Source organism: Crocodylus siamensis, chromosome 2 (assembly GCF_052110815.1).
Source record: "Crocodylus siamensis isolate JL-2025a chromosome 2, ASM5211081v1, whole genome shotgun sequence".
Taxonomy (NCBI): domain Eukaryota; kingdom Metazoa; phylum Chordata; order Crocodylia; family Crocodylidae; genus Crocodylus; species Crocodylus siamensis.
This window is the reverse complement of record NC_143396.1, coordinates 120,533,220-120,555,254: the sequence shown is the minus strand read 5'-3', so window position 1 is coordinate 120,555,254 and position 22,035 is coordinate 120,533,220. Positions and strand designations below refer to the sequence as shown.

The window sequence follows — 22,035 nt, the reverse complement described above, 5'->3', positions numbered from 1 at the left end:
AAGTAGTACAGAATTGTATACCAGATATTCATTGTTACTGTCACATGGCTTGCCTTAATTGCTGCTTAAGATCTTTACGCTGTTGACATTAATGTAACTTATATGTCCAAAAGGAATTTAAATATAGCATCACTTTTTTATAAGGAAAAATATATTGCCCTGGATTAGAAGTATTTAATGCAACCAAATAGTGTAAAAAGAGTTGGTTTCTGACAGTATTCAGTAGAGGTGCACTGATATATTGGTCCATATTGGATTGGCACCAATTAAAAGAAAATCAACGTTATTGGCAATCAGCCTTTTTTGGCCAGTGTAGCTGAAAATGTCACAGATAAATTCCACATGCATGCACGCAGCCACAGCCACAGCATGCAAAGTGGCCAGGAATGCAGCACATCACCTTGGAGAGTGGTGTCTGGCTGGCAAATGTAGGAGAGAAGGGTCTTGGGGGGGCAGCTTGAGGGCCCCATAGTGAGGAAGGGAGTGAGTAAGGGGTAGGCACTGTCCAGCCGGGATGGAGCTGCAGGTGGCTCATCTGTGGAGGGGGGAAGGGGAGGCAGTTCCCTGCCATTGTGCGCATCCCTGGGGAAGGCATGGTGGGGTATGTGCCAGGGGTTTGTGTCCCCCTGGATTTGTGCACAGTGCAAGGGTGGGCTACCCATTTCGGGGTCAGGGTCTGCACTGGGCTCTTTCTGGTGGTGGGGCTGGGTCAGAGCTGGACTTGAGGTGGGTGAGGGCATGGTGGGGTGGGTAGTGGCAGCGTTGGCAGGGACTGGCTACAGGGTGGGCTATAGCCACCCCAAAATTTGTCATTGCCCCCCCTCCAAGTGCCACTTCTGCCCGCCCAGTCCCTCTGCCAGTAAGAGGCCAGCATAGCCCCTGGCCATGCTCCTGCAGTGGGCACCCTGCCCTTGTCTGACACAGAAATCTGGGGGGGGGACCCCCCCATTCTTTCCCCAGGGTTGTGCACAGCAGTGGGTAGCTGCCACCTTTCCCCATCCTACCATGGCTCTGTCCTGTGCCCCACCCTGCCCTGTCCCCCTGGGAAGAGACGGGCTCCCTCACTCCATCTCTCACCATGGGAGCCTTGATCTGCACCCCCACCCCACTCCTTTCCCTCCACAGACCTACCAGCTGGATGCAGCTCACCAAGTTGCCAGGCTGCATATCAGTTATCGGGTTGGTATCAGCCAGTATGGCTGGTTAATAATTGGCCATCAATATCAGCTAAAAAAATCTTTATTGGTATCATAACCCTAATATTCAGTGACCCATAAAGAAAAAAGAGGAAAACTGAACATTCTCCAACAGTTCATGTAGAATAGCACTTTGGGGATCTCTTAAAACATTATCAGAATACCTCTGAATACAACAGGTAGCGAAGAAATTTGTCTTTTATAGTATCTTTTAAATGAAAACTTAAATGAAGACTTCTTCATTTGTCTTTCCAAGTGTTGGATAACTGGATTTCAAAAGAACTGTCAAGCCTACTTCCTTATGAGAGAGAGTGCAGAGACCCCTGTATTGCTGTGAATGTTGGAATATCTGAATCTTCCCCACCCTGTTTCAGGAAGAACCCAGGCCTTAGCAATAGCATTTTGGCACCCACTAGAACAGTGCACTGACAGTATCACTAGGAAACTTATAGTTTCTGTTTGTGCAAGGACATGATGCTTGTCAGGAGACTGTGGACAGAACAGAAGTGCAAAGACAAAGGTAACAGGAGCATCATTGTTTCATGGAGGGAATTGGGGTGCTGAGTTGAAAATTTTGAAAATAAATCACTTAAATGGGTAAAAAATAAAATAAACAAATAAACAAATAAATGCAATTAAGTAGAATGGGGAAAAAGCAGTTAAATGGAAAAAAACATAAGAATAGGCTGTGTTAAAAATCCACAGACAATAATGGCAAAACCCTGGTAACTATAAACTCCATTAAGTCTAGGGACAAAAATTACACATAAACAGGTGTGATTGGAAGTGATTGGAAACTAGTTCAAGACTGTAACACAGCAGAAGTTCAGTACACATAAACTGCTTTCAAAATGACCAAAACCAATTTAATATAAACCTGGATGGATGTATCAGAGTGTGCCCATATATGTGGGGAGGGGCTGTTTTAATAAGAGTAGTTAATTAGAACTGCTCTAATTAAAACGGCTCACCATCATGTGTATTAAGCAGCCACATTTTAAAATGGCTGCAGGGGCGCTTTAACTAAAGCTCACTCAACAAGCTTGAGTTAAAGCACCCCCACGACCAATGAAAAATGTTTGGGGAGGAGGAGGACTCAACACACGTGATAGTGAGATGATGCTGGTGTGTTCTAATTAGGATGTGGAGCAGATTCAATTAATCGAGTCTTCTCTGATGTGTTTTAATTAGAATGCAAACCAGCACATCTATAGGCAGCTAGACTTAACTGATTTACGTTAAATTGGTTCATTGAACTTCTGTCCCTTCCAGATTCAAGTTAACTCACAATTCCCTGCAAACCCCAACCTGTCAGGTCATAGGTGGGCAGACTAGCCTTACCTCAAGCTGTCTGCTCCAGCTGAGCAGGGAGGCATGTTCTAGTGTCCCTCCCAACCCCTCTGCTTTTGGTTTGGGGCACTGCAGGCATGTGTCTGCATTTCCAGAATCAAAAAGTAAATGTCTGTTTACTTGCTTATTGGTTCACTCTGTCGGGCTTAGACTAACCTATGAAAGTTGAATCGATTCTGCCTTGGACTTTTTGGCTATCTGTACTTAGCCTAAATGTCTAGAGAACACATGAAACTGTCTTTCAGTATCTGGACCAATTTGATCTGATTCTGTACCATGATTTCTGTGGCACAAAGAACTGCCTACATGAATCTAGCTGCAGGATCAGTGCCTACAGTTGCATGTTGTATCGCTTTTCTGCCATACCTTGTTTTCCTCCTTTTAGATAAAAATTGTTTTCACTACAGCCCAGTGGTATAAACAAAGTTACTGAAAGCATTAGTATTGAAGGATACCAGTATAGGCAAATGTAACTGTTCAATCTGCTTGTTTCTATAGCCATGGATGTATAGCAAAACTATTGCAACTTTAAACCTGTTTCTTTCAGGGTGGAGGTTGAGGTGTACTCACTACCTGGTATCACTACAGGAGCATGCAGAGGATGCTGTGAGGATGTTAGATCATATTAGAAGAGTTGATTTGAGCTTGCCAGCAGCAGCTTCCTCTCCCTTTTTAAAGAAGTTAAAATACACATTTGTCCATACCCCAGGTTGTGCTGTGTGTTTGGATATCATGTAGTGAAACACAGCATTGGTCACAGCTGTGGCCATTTGTACTATTGCAATAGAAGTAATCAGTTTGCACCATGTAAATTAAGCCAGGTCAGCTCTTAATATTTTTTACTTATGAGTTCACTAAAGAAATCAATTTAATGATGTATATTAGGTGAATTTGGCACATTACTTCCAAGTTTTGGTTAGTGAAATATTTGATGTACTGGAAAATCCTTATTAAAAGTGTAAACTTATTTTGATGCTAGAAAATCTGTTTGCTCTTGATTGACATAGTAAGAGTTTAATCATGTTTTCCCATTGCAAAGAGTCGCAGCTGCATAAATTAGTGGATTCCACATCAGTTGTGGTTTTACATATTAGAAACAACTCCTTATACTCCTCCCAGGAACTGCCATACAGCTTGTCAGTGCAGATAATGGAGTACTAACATAATAGGCTTACATGCTTAGAGCTTCTCTGCATAGGGTAGTTAGCCTGGATTAAGATAGTTTGTGAGTCTAAAATGAAATTGTTTCCTTATTTAACTTTCTGTATGGACACTTATTCTGGAATGAGAGTGCTTTATGGTATTCCAAATTAGCTAGATCCCCTATTTTTTAGCTAATTGAAATGAAGCTCTCCTATTCTAGAAAAAGGGCATTCTTATGAGATTGAGTTTAGTTTAGAATACAAGCATTCACATAGAGTTAATCAGGAGTAGCCAATCCAAAATAACTCCTCATCCAGAAGATTCAGTATGTAAATTACAGCAATCCATCCTTTGGTGGTGCTTCTTAAATATATTTCCATCAGTTTTAAAGTGACAAATACATTGAATCTAGGTACCAAAACTGCACATGAAGAATAGTATTTTATCCTCATAGCCAGGCATAAATGAAAGCCATCACTCTGATCAGGGCTGAAATCTAATTACGCAGAAGTAACTGGGAGACTAATATTGTTAATCTTTAATATAATTGTTTGGTTGGAAGAAAAGCAAACAGTTGTTGGACTTATGTGTCCTTAACAAAAGAGCAATTTGGAATTGTGCAAAATAGTTGCTTGAAACTGTTAGTTCCCACGGAAATGTACCAGTGTGATAAAAATGGACAGGAATACAAGAGATAAAATTCTGGCTTTCTGAAGTCCAAGACAAATTTCAGTAGGGCCAGGATTTCATCCAAATACTTTAATTTCCATTTTTTGTCAATGTTCCTACATCAAGATAGTTGATTTTTCAAGGTTTTAAAAAAAAATTACTATAATTTTGCTTTTTGTGTGAGACGTGTAAACAGAAGATGCTGCATTTATTCCAGCTGTCCCCCATAGCCTGTATCTCTTTTTTCAAAGTGTGTGGCCAAATCTGCTGCTGTGTCATGTTTTATCCGAATGCTTGATTGGCTCAAGTCTTGGGCTGTCCTGGGACTCTGTCAATGCAAATTCTTGCGCTTTTTTTCCTCTCCACCCTGCTGTGGGTTAAGAAAGATTGTCTGTTTTTTGAACACTGAAAGATATGGAAAATGTACTGAAAGGAATTTAAAAGGGAATGTTTCAATCTTGGCATGAAACACAGTTGTAAAAAGACTAGTTTTGATGACATTCATCTGTTACAGATTGAACTAGCTGGAATTAATGATTGTAAATTGAGCTCAGACAGGGTGATGGAGAAGGGTGGTAGTTTAAGTAAGTGAGACACCATAATCTGTATTTAGCAAGCTCAACAAAAGTTAGCTTTGAATAATGTGGAGCCTTATGAATAATAGTTTTCATGATCTTGCAGGGCAAAGGGAGAAGAGGGAATATTTGTTTAATACCAATGTGAGTTGTTCCTGCAAAATGTGAAGTGAAAGACCACAGGGTATGCTTATCCTTCATAGAGAAAAATTGTAGAGAATCACGGAGAATTAAGACAAAGGGAACAAAACTGAAGCATGTCATACTTACTTGGGCTCATAGCATATCCACAAGTTGGACAAAAAATAAAGACCTGTCTTTTTGTCAGCTCAGTTTCATTCACATCTATAAACACATCCCTAAACGATAAATCCTCTGAGCTGTTAAGATGTGTATATGAGCGTGCTTAGCAGAGGAGCAGAATGCTGATAATTGTATCCGATTACCTTGGATATAGATATTCAGATCTTGGTGCTGCTTTCCCTTTGGATTCCTGATTTATGCTTGGTCACACCTGAAGTCTTGAAGGGCTGTTTATTTTCTTAGGATACATGTTAGCTCTTTCTGTGGTGCCACACATACCATATGTACAGCAAATAATAATAACTCTCCTCTTTTGTTCATGCTTATCTAATTTAATATCTATGTGACATTTGCTCTTTTAAATAGAAAAGTGTGAATGTTTGTGAGAGGGTTCTATGAACATATGCACCGGGCACTTCCAAATTAAAGAATTAAAATAGTAATATGTTTTGTTGTCTCCAAACAATGGAAACAATAGAATGAGAATTGATTGGTCAGTGTAATGTTAATAGGCTATCTTAGACTGCACACACACATTCAAATTGTCCAGAACAACTCTCCCAGGTTGTTTTCCTGAGAGAAAAACTGACCTGTACAGAAGTTCAACCAGCAAAGCAAAGAGCCTGCAATGCAGATGCTGGGATGCAAAGGGTCCCTAGAGTGTACAGCCCAGAGAGCTTTACAGGCTTTTTTGGGAGGAGGGGGTAGTGTTAAGTAAATATAGGCAGGGATTGTCAGGCAGTTGGGGCAGGGTCTGTGCTGTGCACAGTCCTCCGGTCTTCCCCTCGCCCATACTATGTGATTAGGCAAGGTATATGCTTATATGCTTCCTAGAACCCAAGTGCTGCAGTGTGATTCAGGCAGGGAAGAAGTCAGAAGCAGAGCACCTCCCCCCGCCCCCCCCCCCCCCAAGTACTTCAGCACTGGGCTTTTCCAGCCCAAAGCACTCAAGGGGGCATGATCTTCTGCCTGCTTGGCTGGGACTGATGCACACCCTTCTGCCATCTGTGAGAGAGGGAGGCAAAGTAGTGAAGCACACTAGCTGCCTGTACCAAAGTTTTTTCTCCTGAGAGAGATTCTCTGGGGAGCTATTTCCTCGGTTGTTCCCAAGTTATTTATGTTTCTTGCTGAGTGGCTACTTTTACTCTGTAAGAAAAAAGATGCACTTCTGTACACTTGTGGTTTCTCCTGAGAGAGCAGGGACTCTCCTTGGAGAAACTGAACATCTGTCGAAGGTCTTGGAGCCATTATTTTCTCCGTAGCTTTAGACTCCTGAGATTCTTGGCTGCTTTCACTTCTTACCCCATCTCCTTTAGAAAAGATGTTTTTTCATTGCTGTTGAAGCTTATTTAAAGAGTTCTTAAGTCTTCTTGAGCATTATTCCTCTTGATTCACCACAAGGTTGAAGACAATAGGGATGTCTGTCCAAAAAATTTCTCTCTGTTGATTGTACATTTACTATACCTGGTTTGCTCCAGAATTTGTCCTCACATCTTTTTTATTTCAAAAGTATTTTGTCATCTTTCTTTATGCATAGCAGCTGCCCAAGGTGTGCGTCCACATCGAGCAATGAGCCTCATAATAGTTTGTATGGTCAGAGAGTTGGGCATGTATATAAATGGCATAGCCTGAGTGGCAGATTGATGTACTAAAAATGCTGTTGCTTTACCTACTGTTGTTAACTTTAATTAGTAGGATTTTTCATCTCCTTGGTCTGACTATGTTTTGACCTTCTGCTCTTCTTGCAATATTTTGCTGAGTTTGATGAGTCTTTTATTTGTGCCAATGCTGTACTGTTAGAAATATAAATCAACACTGGTAAAATGCACGGTCATTTTTCTTTGCGCTTAGCTGCTCCTGCAGCATAAACCATCTCTTTAAAACAGTCTTTAACTAAAGTTTTGGTTTCCCTTTTTTTTCACAGTCCGACAGCAATGCAAGCTTTCTCCGAGCTGCCAGAGCTGGCAATTTGGACAAAGTAGTGGAGTATCTGAAGAGCGGAATAGACATCAACACGTGTAATCAGGTAGGAGACCATCTGGGCATACATCTATTTATATAGGTAGATAAACTGAGCTGTAAAGAGGAAGCCCTATGTGCTTCTGTTGTCTAAATTGCTTTGCAGCTAATTCTGAGTCGGTTTTAGAGATTTTTTTTTGGCTCCAGCCTTCACATTGGAATGTCTGCTCCTCCCCATGTAGCTGACAATGCCCACACTACTCTTGGGCTGACTTTAATAGAGGTTCTTCATGGTGACTACACAGGTACTTCCAAGCCCCGTATTTATGCCAGCATAATAAGATGCGAAGATCCAGGAGGTGGGCAGAGGAAGAGAGGGAGCAGCCACACCCCTCCTTGGCTGTGCCATACATGTGCAGTGAGGTCTCTGAGTTCACCGGCTTGTCAGTGAGGCTCTGGACCTCGGGGAACTACTTTCCCCACATTTTTTTCCTGGAGCAGCAGGCAAGGAGGTGAAAGAGTGAGCAGTGCCAGTGTTTACCCCATGGGCTCTGGTGCCATGCTGACAAGCTAGTGAGCGCACAGAGCTTACTGCACAGCAGAAGTAAGGTGCCGCTGCACTCCCTGCGCTCCTCTGGATCTGCCCTTGCATGCATGTGTAGGTGGGCCAATTTTGGTAGCTCAGTGTTCTGTGAAGATGTGAATTTTGCACATACATAATAAGCATGTGTATCAATTTTATGAGCTGTATCATGTAGGGACTATTTTGAGGTTCTGGGTTAAGTGAAATATTTAGCACTAGAGATGTTTGTGGGGTTTTACAGTTACTTAAACCAATCTAAAAATGGGGTTACTATCTAAAGAAATTAACACAAAAAAGGAAGTTTCATGATTGTTAAGACTTGTGTTCTCAGTCATTATAGCCGGGAAGATATCAAGGATACATGAACACTTTTTTTCCCCATAGATGAGAACTTTGCAGGTGTCCTACTACTGGCTTCTTCCACAAAGCCTCATTTTTTTCTGAAAAAACCCACCTTACTGTGAGAGCACTTTTGTAAAGTGCAGTGGTGGGATTAAACATCCCAAGGGTAGGACTCACCTGTGCAAGATACCACACCACTGATTTTTGTCTATCAATTCCAGATCACTTTGCCTTGTTACTCTCTCAATATTACCTCTTAGCTGTCTGAGAAAGAGGGACTGATAATTTGAAAAATATCATCCCCTGTCTAGACTTAGGGCATGTCCAGCCAAGTTGGGAACGTGTGTTTCCCCAGGGACAAGTAGCAGCAGTGCACTTTTGCTGCTGCTGGTGTTCCCCAGCAATGCCCATGCCACACATACTCTGGCGTGTGGCAGGTTACCCCAAGTCGGGTAGGGGAGGCTGGGGCCAGCAACTGTGCTGGCCCCAGCAGCCTTACCTGGGGCTCTAGGGGCCTCTGGGAGCTGCAGTCATGGCACTTCTGCAGCTGGGAGCCTGGCCAGCAGCCGGTGTGTGGTTCCAATTAGCCAGACTCTAGTTTTGGCTGGCACATGCTGCTGCCACATGAACTGCCCCACTTCTTTTAGGCATGCATTATAAATATAAATTAGCCAAAAAAATAACCATGCTGCAAAGTAGTAGCATGGGGACTGCTGGCATGTGCAGTGTGTGGTGCCACAGACAGGTCTGCAGTGCCACATACTGCACATCCATGCTCATCTGAATGCACCCTTACTGTTCTTTTTTTAGGTTTGTACCAGTAGCATAACTAAGGGTGGGGGTGGTTGGGGCACCAGCACTGGGCACCAGCTTGGGTGGGAATACAAAAACAGCAACCACTGCACTGCTGACCTAGCCACTGTCAGCAGCCTGCCCTGTGCACTGCCACCTCTCAGGGTGCATAACTGCCCAGATATACCTCTGATTTGTACTGTAGTAGCACACACAGGCCTCAACCAGATATAAAGATCCAGTGCAGTAAACATTGATACTGAAAAGACAGACCAAGCTCTAGAAAACTTAGAGTTGAAGTTGAGCATGAGCAGCAATGGGTGGTACAATACATTAGAGAAGGAGCATGATGTAATGCTTACCATTAGCAAACCAAGTTCCTAGCTATTGTTAGTTGTTTCACAGGCTCCTTTACATACATCTTCACAAACATAAATGGCATAACAGAGGAAAGTGTAAAGTCACTATGGAAAAGTTAGCATTGTTAGCAAGGCTAAGGCACAGGTTAAGTGTACTGTACCAAAGAAGAGATGGTCGGTTAGACGGAGGTAGGCTGTGAAGAATCTTAAAGTGAAAACAAGTAGTTTTTGCTTAATGCAATGGGGAAAAATGAATCTAAGGAATGATGTGATAGAAATAAAGCAGCAAGTCAAGAAGGTGAGTTTTGAATCTGTGTAAGGACTGTGAATTACAAAATTATTTTTGTGAGCTAAACCAGCAAGATGAAGAGGTCTGGGCTTTCTCATTCATTGACATAATTACATTGTACACTTTTTGGGGCCAGTGTATTTTGTTCTGTGAGGCAAGTGCTTTTAGTCCTAATCTGTGACTAGGATTCTAGATATGGTAACACTAATAATCATTGGAAAGCAGGGCTGGAAGGGACTTGTGAGGTCATATAGTCCATCACCCTGTTCAAGGCAGGAAGATCCCTAACTAAATAAACCATCTTAGCCAAGTGCATGTCTAACCTGCTCTTGAACATTTCAATACTTGACCATTCTCATAGTGAGAAAGTTTTTCTTAATCTCTGAACTAAATTTTCCCTGCTGCAATTTGAGGCCCTTACGCTCCTAGTCTTGTCCCCTACAGCCATAGAGAAAAGTTCATTTCCATCCTTTCTATAATTGCCCATCAGGTATTTGAAAAATCCCCTTCTCAGTCTCCTCTTCTGCGGATTAAATAACCCGAGCTCTTTCTGCCTTCCATCATAAATTATTATTCCCGGGCCTCTAATTATTTCTGTTGCTCTGTGCTGCACTTTTTCCAAACTGTCCACATCCTACTTGAAGTGTGCGCCCAAAACTGGACACAGTGTTACAGGTGAAGCCTTACCAGTGCTGAGTAGAGTGGAAGAATCACTTCCCTTGATTTGCAAGTGACACTCCTGTTAATACAACCAAGGATGCTGTTGGCTTTTTTAACAAGAGAACACTGTTGGTTCATATTCAGTTTATGGCCCACTATAACCTCCAGGTCCTTCTCTGAAGTACTGCACCATAGCCAGTCACTCCCCAGGCTGTATTTGTACATGCAGTTATTCCATCCCAAGTGCAGGACTCTACCCAACCTGGCCTCATTCAGTGAGAGAATTTTTAACGTATTTAGTTTTTTGATATTTTTTGGCAGGAATGACCCTGGTCACGTAATAATATGTCAATATGTGTTTCTTCATAAGGACAAAATAAACGTAAAGGAATTTCATGGCTCTGATAAGCATATTTAAATCAACAGTTTTTAAATCTCGTTTTCCTAATGCAGATAAGACAGGAATGATGTATCTGAGTGCATTGATGCAGTTGATTGCTCAAGAATTAAACTGTGAAAAGTAGAAACAAAATGATTGGATAGCTCACACCAAAAGATTATTTGGTAGACCTTATCTAAATCATTTCAAACTTTACTTATTGTCTATGTTTTTAATAATGTGCTTATAAATAAGATTGTTCAGTGAATTCATTTTGAAAATAAATTTTGGAAGTTAAACATTACTATAGCATAATAAAACTTGGGTTGTTAAAATCAACATTTCATTTCAATGAAAGTTTCGTTTTGGCAATTTTGTGAAAACTGCTTTCTTGGAATAAAAACAGTATTTTCTCATAGGAAAGATGAAAATGGATACACCTGGCCAAACATTTTCCATTTTGTCTCATTTTTTTAGTTCACAGTTAATTTTGCTCCTTTTTATTTTTATGAAAAGTTGAACTTTTACTCTGAAAAAAATGAGCAAATATTTTGTTTTACTTGGATATTACCATGGGAAACCCTACTCTTTTTCTGGCTTGTTTACAAATCATTGCTTAAGAATCTAGGAATTGAATTATTGCCTTTTTCATGCAACACCTTGATTAATGAAATCAAAAACAACTAACCAAAGAATGAAAGGAACCAAGGTTTAGAAATTTGAAACAATCTTTTGAGATATGGGTTTTCCTTACTCTGTTCTGTTTGAAAGTGCTGCTGTTCATTTAAACCATAGAAGGTGCCTCTTGACCCTGGGAATAGGGATTTTAAAACAGGGATTTGACATTTCTGGTAAACCTTGGAAGTCAATTATCAGCCTGATGGACAGAGAAATCTTTACTGCTCTGACATAGATACAGCTTTTAGCAGCTAAAGTGAAACTTCACTGGTAGCATGCATAGCAAATCCCAAACTTGTGTTTTTTGCCTCCTCCATGGTGGATTTTATTGAAATAATATTACAGCAGTACTAGTGAGAACAGGTTCCTTCATCTTCTAAGATTTGTGCTCCAGTGAACTTTTTTCTTTATGATCCTGCTTTATAAGAAAAAGAGCTCTTTTTTCCTTTCCATTGTAGTAGCATCCTAAAACCTTCCAACCCAACATTGAAAGTAAAGTGCTCAAACCGTCCCAGTGGGAATAGTTTGGAGGACAGATGAGCTCTCAGGAAAGTTTTCAGAGACTGTGTTTAAGAAACTCTCTCTCTTGATGTTTTCATGGTATCTGATAGCACCTCAGCCTTTTATAATAGGAAACAGTTCCTAACTGATACTTTGTTTATCCAGCCGACTTTGCACATTTAATGCCTCTCACATTTGAATGATTGCCATGTATGGACAATGATCTCCTTAGAGAAGAAGCATAAAGTAACGCTTACCATTAGCAAACCAATTTCCTAGCTATTGTTAGTTGTTGCATAGGCTCCTTTACATACATCTTCACAAACAGAAATGATATAACGGACACACGGACGTAGCTCAAGTAGAGGTGTTATGGAGTTTCTGTACAACGCATATCTCTTAGATAGTCCTTTTCACTGGCAAGAAGTAGTATCTGGCCACTCAGTGTGTCATCCCCCACAGAGCACCTGATCTCTAGTGACCCAAGGTGCGGAAGTCTGAGATTCCCTCGCTATTTCTGTGAGGTATCAAGCTATAAGTAAACACTGAGTGGGTATTTTTAGCTGAATGGCTAAAGCGTGTCCAAGCAGATTAAAATCTAGTAGCTCATAGTCTCCTACAGTAAATAACATCCCTAGTGCTGAATGCCAGTTAGAGAAGCCATTGTAGTTAGTTCAGTTGGGGACTCAAATGGCTGAAAAAGGGCCAAATTTTTTGGATTCATTTTTAATAAATCCATAGAGACTTGCTGAAATGATCGTAAATCTGGAAACTACAAAAGCAGCCTTTTATCATATTTTGCTTAGCGTGCCATTAAGTAACGAGTCTTCTATATAAAATAAAACAGTTGTGCAGTAAAATTAGCTTAAAGACAGTTGCGCTTTAGTTTGTTTCTGTTTCACTTACTACTTCACTGACTCTGAAAAGGCTGTTACTGCTATAAAAATGTGACTCTTACGTGATCAATACCTGACCCATGATCTCCCACTGTCAGTCTGTGACAGCCTCTTAGACTTTTTAGATCGTTTTCCCATCTATAAGTCTTCCATAAATCTCTTTTTTTTCATCAGATAGATACTTGGAGCCTGTAACTGAGGTTTGCAAACACTTGCAGCCACTGAAAGCTGTTTGAAGGGCTGCAAACGGCACACAGCACATGTGCACCAATGCACTGTGCTGCTAATTTGCAGCACATTTTTTTTTGACACTGGGAGATCCCAATGTCAAAAAAGCCTGCTGCTAGAAAAAGCAGTGCAGCACATGTGGCAGCAGTGTGCACTGCCGGAAATCAGATCTTGGCTCACCTGATTCTGTGCTGGCCTCAGCCTCCCAACCCCACCCGGGTCCCTTTGCTATGCGACAGTGAGCATGTGCAGGGGTCTGCCCGGGGACAAATAGCAGCAGTCCCGTGCATTTGCACTTGGGGAGGCACACCCAATAGGTTTGCTTATGATCCAGCACTTAATCCGGCAAGCTGTGGAGCTCCCACTGAAGGCAGCAGCAGTTTCATGACTGAGACCCTGAAATATCAAACTTGCTGAGAACCTTGAGTAAAATTTGGCCAGAATAACCAGGAAATTCAGAACAGATGTGAATTTGCAAGAAGTAAGTAAACAAATTGCAAACAAATTGATGTTTTAGCTGATAACAACATTTCACTCAGCAAATACTTTCATCCAGTCTTTTTTTTCCTGGGCCAGGGTATGTCACTTGGCACGTTACAATTTTCTGGTCTGTCAGCAGGCTCTGATATCAGGACTCTGATATCCAAGAAAGCTGCCCTTCCTGGTAGAATACAAACGGTGTGCACTGCATTGACACCCACCATCCACTTGAATAAATCCTCCTTTTGCTGTGTCTGTATCTGTGTCTGTGGCTCAGGTTTGTATTTTCCTAAGCCCATGGAAGTGATTGAAGTGCACAAACTGAATTAAAAGAAAAACTCCTATAAGTTTACCAGAAAGTGACTTGCTGAATTAGTAACTAATGGTCATTTCCTTTAGAGTATAACATCACATTTAAAATACAGAGTCACAGAATGGCACCTTTGTCATATTTACTATGGCCCTTATTTAGGAAAACACTTATGACCAGATTTTTAAAGGTATATAGATGCTGAACTCTATTACTTGTATATCTTTAAAAATCTGGCCCTTACAATAATTAAACACAAACTTAACCCTAAGCATGTATTTAAATTCCAGGGATGTTAAGTGAAGCATCTATGTAAATGTTTTCTTATGGCTGGGCATTGTACTGTATAAAAAATACTGTAGTAATGCCAAAATATTGAGAAGGAGACAGTCTTATATCTGGAGAACACCTCACTAAAATCTCTTACTTCTTGGCTTACCTTTATCTGTTGACATCCATCCCAGAGAAGAGCCTTTATGAACTTCCATAGTCAAGGTAGAAAGCTCAGATAGGAAAGATTTATCATGAGAAAATAGTCGTAACTCTATGTAAAATAAAATGAAGTCATTTTGTAAAATAGTGGTTGCAAAAATGAGAAATGAGTGGCTGAAATAGAACTACCACCCCTGCCAAAGGAAAGCTGCAGATGGTTAAGTACACAAATGTTTTATGAAAGTTGGGATATGAATGTGCAGAGGGGAAGATCCCAGGAATAGAATGTTGGCAAGACCTGAGACTTTCTGCCGTCTGTTTTATTGAGAGCATAAATTCTTTAGACAATATTAAATTGTCTCGAGAAATGTTATGACCCAATACATTCCATTTGCAAAAATAAAAATAAAAATGGTGTGGTTGGCAAAAAAAAAAGTATGCTCTCTCCAGTGCTCTCTTTTTGTAAATGTTCTTATTTTCTAGAAGAAACAGCAAATTTTAAGTGAAAGTATTTGAGAGAAGCAAATTCTGAAATTGTTTTTTGCTTCAAAAATCTGATTGCAAGATTTGTAGTCAGTTGGTCAGGGATCTTTGGTCTGTTAAATTTTAATACAGTTTGAGAAGGATCTCGTCAGTTTGAGAAGGATCACGCCATAATTTATGACTAAGAAAACTGAGATTCTTTGCTAAGATAAGAAATAGGTTGTACTCTTTATTCCTGTCTCTCAGGAGAGAAAACAAAACTCACACAGGCTGGGATAGCTATATTAGCAAACAGTCATATCCATTCCATAAACCGTTTCCTTTCTGGAATCAGATCGAATTCCTCTTTTTTCTTTATGAAGGAATGTTAATGATAGCTAGCTAGCAAAACGCTATCTCCTTTAATCATCAATATTGGAAATCAGATACATGCAAGATAAAGTAAAAAAAGAGACACCATATAATTTTATACTTGCTTGAAATAGATGTTGTACCTTAGTGTGTGCCATATTGTGGTATCACAAGCTTTCAGCATTTAATGACTAGAGGCAAAGTTAAAACTGCATCCTGATGTACCAAAGTAATTAAAGTACTCAATTACTGTGCAAAGTACTATCTGTACCTTTACCTATACCTGGTCTCATTCAGTAAATACTTTTTCTGATACTGGAAGGAAGTGATTCAAGAATTTTCTTTAAAATGTTGAGTAATTGCAGTTCCTGGAAAGCTCTTATTAAAGATAATGAAAAAAATCCTAAGAAATCCTAAGAATTCTTAAGAATCCTTAAACAGATTATTTGGGTTCTCACAGTAAACCATAAACCAAGAAATTGTTTCACTAGGCACTGGGCAATCTCTTGTCCACTTCTGTGATAGTGTCTGCAGTTTGGGGACTTCCAGCTATGAAGAATTACCTGTGAAAGCCCTCTTGCAGGGTCAAAAGTAAGGAGCACATTTTCTCACCCATAGCCCCTTAGCCATTGTTACCAGGCTATGTATATTCCTTTCTTGCCTGCAGAGCTTTCATCCATGAGGATGACTGGCCATTTATCTTCCCTGAATCAGTCTGTCTTGTGCAAGGAAGATTCTATCTATCTTCTGTTATTTCTCTTAACAAAAAAAAAAGAGCCCTGCAGGTTTCATATCTGTTTCACTCTGAATAGATTTGTAGACAAAGAAACTTTAAGAAAGAGCAGAAGATATCCATAGGACATGCGTCATAATACAATGGGGACCAAGCTTTTTAGAATTAGAAGAAGAAGAATTAGAATTTTAGAAGCATTAGAACTGCACCATCCCTCCCTGAGTGCTACCCTGATCACCTTCCCTGGCTGACCCGCTACTCTGCTTTCTGCTTCTTTCTTGTGCTGCAAATGTTGTTTACAGTGCTTCCTGGAGAGTAGGGTTGTTGTGAAAGTTAGCTGGCAAACAGCTTTTCATGAGACGTAATATATAAATAAGTACCAACTGTTATTGGTTGGGTGGTGTTCCCCTAACCATGTCAGGTTTTAAGCGTTAGAGTACTTATAACATTAGCATGTTTTTTAGTTCAGTCTTCCCATTTGTAACATTTTGTTTGGTTGAAATAAGTCAAATGTATGCATTAATAAGTCCTACAAATGTTTAGCCCATTCGTAATTAATCATTCTATCCTATATCCCAAATGCTTTCATTTTCTTTTGAATTGGGGAAGTATTTTACATCTATTGAGTAAAAGAAATAGTAAATTTCTTTCTGTTTTCTACTTTTTGATCTCTCCATCCCTCATTTTCTTCTTCCTTTGGCTCTTAAGATGGTGTAAAACAGGGGCAGGCAATTATTTTGAGTGGAGGGATGCTTACCAAGTTTGGGCAAGCTGTTGAGGGCCACATAGGTAGCCCTGACCCTTGACAGGTGCTCCGCCCTCTGCTTGCCATCTTGTGACTGGAAGTCCTGCCCCTTAACCCCCAGCCTTTGCCACTAGAAGTCCTTCCCCTTGCCCCTGGAAGTACTCCTTTCAGCAAAGAGTTTTGCCATCACAGAACCAGAAAAATAGCAAATTATATTCTAAAAATTGAACATCTACAACATTCATTAATTTGATTAAAAAAATATTTTGTACTGATGTATATGTGTTTGTGTAGTGTACATAGAGGTGATTGCACAATAGCATAAAATAAAGTCTTACTGTTTTGTATATTGTGGGGGGCTGGGGGAATGGGGGGTGGGTGTAGGTTTGTGGGGGGTTGTGGTTGTGTGTAGGAGGGTTTTGTGGCGGGGTGGATAGGTGTAGGAGGGTTTTGTGGTGGGGGTGGGGTGGGGTGAGGGAGCATGTGGCTGTGTGTGGATATGTGGTGTGTGGGTGGTGGTGTGAGGTTTGTAAGGGACTGTGTGTGAGGCTGGAGTGTGTGAGGGGGTGTGGGTGTCAGGGTCTGTGCGTACGGTAGTGTGAGTGGGGGTGTGGGTGCATTTGTATAGTGAGGTATGTGTGGGGGACTTGTCCTATGAACACACACACATACCCCTCCCATTACTGGCACTGGAATGGGCCCCCTGCTCCTGTGGTCTGGTGATTCAGCCAGGGGCCACGTAGTGCTAGAGACTGGCAGGTGGGTAGGGAAAGAGTGAAAGCTGCGGCAGGCAGAGGCTTCCAGTTGTGGGGGGCAGGGGAGGCAGGGGGCTGAGGGTGGGTTGGGGTTGGGCTGGCTTTGGTGGTGGGTCCTGCTGATGGCTTCCCCTGGGTCCTACTGCCCCTAGCTCCTATCATCTTTGACAGGTAGCCAGGAGCAGATAAATATTAATTTTCTAAAATTTTTAGGGACCCCATGGGTCGGATAGAATTGCCTGAGAGGTTGCATCTGGCCCTCAGGCTGGATTTTGTCTGCCACTGTTGTAAAACTTATACTTTCTACTCTGGTGAAGGGCCAGAAGTTTAGCTAATGATGAGGTGTTTTATGTTAAAACATTAATCATAACCTACACTTAGAAGAATGCCTCAGTTACAAGGGAAGTGCTGGGTCATAGCAACTTAGGTTCTTTGTTTACTTATTTTGTGTGTTTTACCTATTCGGCTGTGTTTGGTTTTGAACAGAGGCTACAATAGTTTTAAAAGTCCAGGTTTGGCTACTTTTATCACTCCAAACTACTACTTTATGATGCAAGTAATCTGAACATCTGTTGATAAAATAGGCCCCAAAGAGGGACTGTAGCCTAAAGTATGATAATCTTGTAGTGTGATGGCAGGCAACACACTGTTTTATGTAGTAGGGACCAACCTTTTTGGCAGGTGTGTTCAAATCAGCTCTGCACCCTCCCCAAATACCACTCCAATCCCTTTCCCCTGCCCAACCTGCTACTCTGCTTTCTGCTTCCTGACCTATGCCCCCTGCCTGATCTGATGCTCTGCCTTCTGCTCCATGCCTTATCTGCCACTGTGCTGCCTGTCCCCTTCCTAATCTGCTCTGTACCACACACAGAAGCTGCCCATGCCTCTTATGACATGTGTGCCTCAGGTTGGCCGCCTCTGGTTTACCATATTTTTTTTGCCCAAAAGATATCATGGACAATTCTATGTTAATAGGATCACTGTTGCTTTTATCAACTAGCATCAGTGAGTATCATTTCCTAGCATTATCCATTCAATCTTTTGCCTCCCAGGTGCTTTCTGTAAATTGTTTTGCTCTGTTCAGTTACACCAAAAATAAAACATCTCTCTGGGTTTTCTTAATGATGAGAAACCATTCCTAGCTAATAAAGCTTATGATACTGTATTACTGCTTAATTAAGTAAAAGTGTGATTATAAAGATTTGAGAACAGTCATACAAATGGCCAAGCCGTGGTAGTTGTGTGCTGCTAAAATGAAAGATGTATGCTGAGTGGAATTCTGTCAGGTCAGAAAGGATAGTATCATGCTTATTCAGGCTGTAGGATAGTCCCAGAATCACTTGGCAGTTACTGGTACAGCAACAGATTCAGTAGCTTTTTAACTTTCACACTCATGGGTATGTACGGTGTGCTTTGATAGTCATACAGATCTACATGACATACACAGGCCATACCTAATTTGACATATGCAGTTTAGGCCACTACATGTGAAGGATAGAAAGGAATGTCTTTGACTTTAGAGAGAGTTGCCTGTATACTGCTTTGAAAATGAATCTTAAGTTATAAAGGCTACATACAGACAGTAAAAAGGATGGGGCTGAATTGATTCAGTCTTTGTAGGTTAGTTTAAGATGCAGAGATTAAACTGATAAGCAAGTGACCAGACATTCACTTTTGATTCAGGAAATGCAGCCATATACCTGCGGTGGCCCAGGCCAGAAGCCAGTGGGTGCTACAGCACACTGCCCAGTCTGCCAGCCACTGCCAAAGGGAAGGGAGGAAGCTCCAAGGCTTTTACCCCACTCCCCGGTTGAGCAGGGGGGTGCACACGCACACGCATGTGTGTGTACCCAGGCATGGGTGTAGAGGGCTGTGTGTGCATGTGCGTGTGTGTGTGCACGTGTGTCCAAGTGTGGGTTGGGGGGGTGTCTGCATGTGAGTCTGGGGTGCGTGTGCATGCATGTATGTCCATGTGTGTGTTTCCAAGTGTGGGTGTTGAAGGGTGTGTGTGCATGTGGGTTGGGGCGTTTTTGCACGTGTGTCCACGTGTCTGTGTATGTGTGCTTCCTGAGCACCTCAAAGACATTGCTGATGCGGGTGTGCTTCCAAAAGTTAGCTGTCAAATGTTGGGTCAGCTGCAGGGCTCAACTGGGGAGTGGGGTGGGACTGCTTCCACCCTGCCCTTACCCTCACCCTGCCATGGGAGGGACTGCCCCCACCCCCCCTCCTGACAGGCTGGACTAGAAGGCTGACTGTGCTTTTCCCCTGGAGCCCTCAGGTTGTTGGCTGTGGTTTGCCTGGGGGGGGGCACCCCTCTTCCATGCATGGACACACGTGGACACACACATACACATCCCCTATATGCATGTACACACATGAACACATACACCCATATGTTCCCCATGCTTCTCCATATGCACCCCCTCCCCAGCCTGGCTGGAGGAACAGGCCGTCCCAGAGCTGTCAGCTGAGGTTTGCTTGAAGGTGGAGGGGTAGTCCTGCCCAGGCTTTTCCCACCCCCACCTCACACCCCACTCCATGCCCCCGCCTCCTCAAGCAGGAAAAGTCTGGCAGGGGCTACCCCTTCCCCTCCCCCCACTTCAGGCAAATGGGGCTGTGTCCTGCACCGAGTTTCCCACCCTGACCCCCTTATCAGCCAGCCCTCACTGCTCCTGCTAGGGAGCAGAGGGGCAGGGGCAGCCCTGCTCTCATCAAGCAGACATCACAGCCAAGCCCAGGGCTGGAAAGCACGCTGGGATGCTGGAGGACTGTGACTTAACTTGAACCAGAAAGGGGTCTTGGGTAGAAGTTTCATAATCTGGTTTTACCTAAATTGGCTAAATGTGATACTACATGCAACCAAGTTTCTCTTAAACCAGTTTCAGCCATTTTGATACCAGTTTATTTGCACTCAACTTATGTTCTGTTACAGGTTTACAAGTAACAGATCACTTACAGTACAAGTTTCAGATCACTTAAACTGGTTTATGTGTAACTTCTGTCCCCAGCCTAATGGTCCAAAATTCCATTTTCTTCTCTTTTCTTATTTTCTTTAAATGCTATTCTTTGTGTTGGACTGAAAAAATTACTCTAATGAGATGTGATTTAGGCATATGCTTCATTTTATGCATGAACTTAAATGCTTTCCCTATAAGAGACAGGCATAAGCATGTACGTGAGCATTTCTTTTCTTGAATTAGAGCCATTATTCTCCAAGTCCTGTGACCAGAGTTAGGGAAATGTCTGGACAGAAAATCAAACACATTTCTTTTGCTTTAAATACTCCCAAACTCTGATATAATCTAATGTTTCAGAATGTGTTCATGATAGCATTTACTTAGTATTTTTATGATGTTTTATTACATGCTGCCTCATATTTATGTCAAGTTAAATTGTGGCCAAATTGTTATTACTTCTCTCAATACAGATGTGTCATAAAGTGTTATGAAAGTCCTAAATCAGTGATATTTCTGATTAGAAATTTGGAAATGTCAAATAAAAATACCCTACTTCCTTGCTAGATTGTGCGCATAGTTAAATTACACAATATACTTTTTCTCTGAGCTCTGCTGTTGTCATCCATTGCTAGTAATCTATATCATGCCACAGGTTGAGGGTTTTAAAGTTGAGCCATTCATCTTCAATAGTAGATACTTCATTTTCTATTTGTCACATTATTAAACACACAATTTAAACTTTGGTGCCTCTGGCAGTACTTGAATGCTGTCTGCTGTTTGATTGCTTTTGTAGGACGGTTCAGTTTTGCAAGCCTTGCAGATTCTGTTTGGGATGTCCTATAGTGCTGGCCTTCCAGCATTGTTTTAAATGGAGGAGTAAAATGGACTTCTAGTGGTTTTTCTTTCTGCAGCAAATCTGTGAAGAAAACATAAAAGTTCAGCTTTCACTGGTTTAAATGATTTTTTTTTTCAATTTTTCTTTTTATTGTGTATGTCAAAGTTGAGCAAATCTTTGATAATAAGATCTTGCTGTGGAGGGTGAGGTTAGGTAATCTAGTCATATTTTATGAGCTTCACTGTTGCGAAATTAAACAAATTTATTTCCAGAAATATAATTTTGACCACTGCCACAGTCAGTCCAGCCCCATAAATTTGTGATCAGCAGTCTTCACCACTTCATAGAGAAGGTCAACTGGTGCTGGCTCAGGAAGCAAGCAGAGTTTACTCCGGTGGTTGAGAGAAGATTTTTGGGAGGGAGAGGGGTAGGAAGGAAGAAAAACAGTCCAGCTAGTCAAACGTTCACACTGGTAAATGAGCTTTGATATCGCATTGCTCCCACTCCACCTTTTCAGTAAAAGATTGATGATATGGGCACAAAAAAATCTGAGGGTGGGTAGTGGTCTAAAAAATTTGGGAACCAGTGTGTCACGGGGCGGGGGCCCTGGAGCTGCTGTGATCTCTCCTGGCGCCCCTACTGTGCCAAGTTGCCGGTCTAGCACCCTCTTTCTCGTCCGCCACAACTTTGATGTTTCTATGATACTAATGGGAGGCTGCCTTATTTGACCCCTTGGATCCAGTGCTCTTGTGCTTCTGGTCCCTGCTCTACGCGAATGGACTCTGGTGCCCCAACCCTATGGGTGTCGCGTGGCTCCTTCCACCCCAATACCAAGCCTCTCACCTGTTCTGGACATTCTCGTCTCTACCTTGTTCCTAAGTGGCCCCTTCCGGGGCGTCTCACTCACATGCTCGCCCTTCCCGGGCTTCTCAGTGTACGCGCCCTCACCGGGCTCTCTAATCATGTGCGCGCCCTCGCTGGGCTCTCTAATCGTGCGCTTGCCCGAACCGAGGCCAACGCCTCGTGCCTCTCGTGCTCCCCGCCCTCACTGA

The 22,035-nt window shown here is 41.9% G+C and overlaps 1 protein-coding gene across 1 annotated transcript in view; it reads left to right on the top strand.

Annotated features, from left to right (window-relative positions):
• Window positions 1–22,035, top strand: part of ANK2 (ankyrin 2) — a 327,832-nt gene that overhangs the window by 69,358 nt on the left and 236,439 nt on the right. The window contains exon 2 of the mRNA XM_090036674.1: window positions 7,161–7,262. Within this exon, the coding sequence (XP_089892800.1) occupies window positions 7,161–7,262 (102 nt within the window). The remainder of the gene's footprint in view (window positions 1–7,160; window positions 7,263–22,035) is intronic.